Here is a 3,346-nt window from a genome sequence, read left to right as displayed (position 1 = left end):
GATTTAGGAWGCTTCACATCAGAACCAGACTTGGTTCAGTTCAGAAGTGTCAGTTTTGCCCTAAAATTTAGAAAAAATTAAAACAAAAGCAGTCCTAGAAGGCATATATTGTAGGAATACAGTACATAGCTGTAAGCTGATGTTTTAAGCAAAGGTCTTTCACAATCTGTTAGTGTTCAGTGTGTTAGGGATGACTCTCAGTCACTACCATACAAAACTTTAGTTAGTATAATTGACTGAGCTTTAGACATTTTTTTATTTGCTAATGCCAAATAGCTGTGGTGGCCACAACGAAACAAGTTGACCTCAAAGGTTTATCAGATTAAGATTATTTCAAATAAGTGCTTTCTGAAAGTTTCCTGAAAATCTGTCCATTGCTTCATGATACCTCATTATCACCAGCTATTGGGGGCAAGGCATGGCAGCAAGCGATGCACTGAAAACACATCATTTTCAATTTTACATAAAGCAAGACCATAAAGCCATTGTCAGACAATATTTTTTTTACAAATACCAAAGGTGGTCAGAGAATTAGAGAAATTGAAAAAAGATTGTCATACAAAGGTGCTAGTTACATAAAAACAAACAACCTTGAAAACCTTCCTGAAAAGAAATGAGGTAGTGACGTTGACACAAAGAAGAGATGCACCGAATSTCTCTGTACACTGCTGCCAGCTTTACTTACCTATACAAAAATAAYGTACCAGTCATAACACCTGATCAAAGGACCTTTTTTTGACTTACTGTTAGAAAATATTGCAGCACACATGAMATATTTAGTGAGATTTCATAAACTTTAGAAATGTTCTTTTCCAATACCAGAAAGAATATTTGTGAACTTTAGTTTTTAAACCGCTACATATTTCCTATATTATAAACTTGGCAAGTATGTAACAAAAACGCATTACTTTTTAAAATGGGGGTGGTGGGGTGGGGGGGCTTCAGCTGTTGGCACATTATACTGAGATCATTAAGGATGTTGGCACATCCCAACTTTAGGAGSTAAGCAGGAGAGTGGTCTGCAGATGGATTGTTGTAAAATCTCTCTTTGTTCTCCCCTCACACCTAATGAAAACAAGACCAAAATTAACATTTAATTTCCTTGATTTTGGGATTCGATTTGATCTTTCTATTAAACTATTAAAACTGAGCGCCCCTGCTTTACAAAACCCCACTAAATGGAAAAATGGCGCATTAGAAAAGAAGCATCAAGTGCACCAAATCTGTACATCTATCTAAGCATTTTTCCTTCATGTTGACATGTTTAGYACTTACACTACAATCGTCCATAGAAAGATACTGGGTGTAAACGCACCTAGAATAATTAGGCACCTGAGACTCTTTATCTGTCAAAATGTGTGTAGATGTGCGTTTATGCACGGCTGGAATTGGCTGTGATCCCTGTGTGTGTTTCGRTGTGTGAGAGTTTGGACCCTGAGACAGCAGGATATTGGAGAGAAACCCATTTGTTCCACCCTCTCACAGGGTGCAGATACTTCACAAAGCTTATGCCTCAGTATTACTGATGATAACCTGCCCAGATGCTMCTGCGCTTGCTGTCTTTTTCTCATTCCTGCGTGAAACAGAGCCATGTGKGACAGTCAGACTGGCCTTCTCCAAATCACATCCATCTGCCTTGTTGTGTTCCAACTTCCTTGTTTTCCTTATGMACAGGAAAAAAAACTGAGAGGACAGAGCAGCTGCAAAAATAGAAAACCCATGAACTGTTCGCCACAAACACACATGATTTGTATCTAGTTTGTACACTTACGACATGATTGATTTAAAAGACTTATAAAGCTACACAAGGAAGAGAAAGAGATCCAATAACTATGTGCATAAAATATATTTCCTATGAATTCTTCCGGGATCTGCAGAATGAAATCAGTCTGAAATGTTTATGTGTGGCTGAAGCCCTTCATGCAGAAACTATGGACATAGATATGTCTGTGCTGCTGAGGTAGAGTGGACAAAGCCAGAGCTGACAAAAGGTCCAGCAGAGATGGCCTTCCCTGCTGCAGACGGGCAGTGTCTGGAGTCTCCATTTTCCAATTGCTCTGACCTCAGCACAGGCTTCACAGTCTTCGGAGAGTGGAAGCCATTGGTTAGCGCCGTGTCCTGCTGTAGCTCTGCGCCTGCAGTCGGCTGGTGCCTTGCGCCTCCTGTCTCCCTGTTGTGTTTAGCCACAATTGTTTTTGAGGGAAGATTCGAGGGACTTTCAGCCAGTGGAAGTTTTTCTATTGGTTCCTCCTCTCCTGGGGAACTTGGCTGACTCAAAGGGGAGTAAATGTCCTCTGATAATGAGGGTCCTCTGGTGCTACCCCCCTCCTCCTCCTCTTTCTCCCTGCCAGGGTCTGACAGCTCAGAGTGAACAATGACTTCTGCTTCGACCTGGTTACTGCACAGCGATGTACAYAGACGGTCGTTTAATTCCTGGAACGAAACAAAGTCTTTGTTATGTGTKGGTTTTTCATTTACCTACTGTATCTCTTGATGTAAGCCTAAAGTATTAGCTTGTCTCACTGAATAGGTTTACACCAGGTTTTAACATATAACAWACAATAACAAGATCATACTACAATGGACATGGTCACTGCAATACTCTTCAGCACAAGGTCATTTTTTTGTCTTCTTTATGACTGATCGAAATAATCCCAAGTATTTTAATTTTCAGTTTTGGCACCAACTTTGAGCTAATGTGATGTGAGCAGATGAACGTTTCTATATGACTATTGCCTGAATTTAAGAAAATCTATAAAACTAAACAGGCGTCTCAGTTGGTAGAGCTGATGCYTCTCAGCAAGAWGGTTGCCAGACTGAATCCYGGCCCGAGGATCCTCCTGGGTAGAGTTTGCATGKTCTCTCTCTGCATGCATGGGTTTTCTCCAGGTACTCTGGTTTCCTCCCACAGACCAAAAACATGAATTTTAGGTTAATTGGTAACTTTAACTTGTGCATAGGTGTGAGTGAGTGAATGATGGTTTGTCTCTGTGATGGACTTGTGACCTGTCCAGGGTGTACMCTGCCCCTTGCACAATGACTGCTGGATATGGGCTCCAGTGACCCAGATGGGAAGGAGCAGCTTAAGATAATGGGTGGATGGATATAGAAACTAGGGGTTTAAGAAAAATATTGACACACCGAAATGTATTGCAATACTTCATTTCTTAATACTGTATCGATTTTCAAAAGCACTGTATTTATTTTTTATTAGAAATTAATGGATGGATTGTGATGCCTGTGTCTCGATATGCTTCATATCACTAAAATCTTGCCAATACACAGCCCTAAAAACACCTACGTGGTAAGGATTATTTAGGTAGAAACTCAGAAAGTAGAATATATA

General features: G+C 40.4%; 1 protein-coding gene across 4 annotated transcripts in view; it reads right to left on the bottom strand.

Moving 5' to 3' along the window:
* Window positions 1-237: 237 nt before the first annotated feature.
* igdcc4 (immunoglobulin superfamily, DCC subclass, member 4) overlaps window positions 238-3,346 on the bottom strand; it is a 62,610-nt gene continuing 59,501 nt past the window's right edge. For all 4 annotated transcript variants that reach the window (XM_014021941.1, XM_014021942.1, XM_014021943.1 and 1 more), the window contains one exon: window positions 238-2,433. In XM_014021941.1, coding sequence (XP_013877395.1) covers window positions 1,930-2,433 — 504 coding nt within the window. In that variant the 3' untranslated portion in view covers window positions 238-1,929. The remainder of the gene's footprint in view (window positions 2,434-3,346) is intronic.

This window comes from Austrofundulus limnaeus, unplaced genomic scaffold, assembly GCF_001266775.1.
Source record: "Austrofundulus limnaeus strain Quisiro unplaced genomic scaffold, Austrofundulus_limnaeus-1.0 Scaffold311, whole genome shotgun sequence".
Classification (NCBI taxonomy): Eukaryota; Metazoa; Chordata; class Actinopteri; order Cyprinodontiformes; family Rivulidae; genus Austrofundulus; species Austrofundulus limnaeus.
Note: the sequence above shows the minus strand (reverse complement) of the source record. Positions and strands in the feature narration are given on the sequence as shown.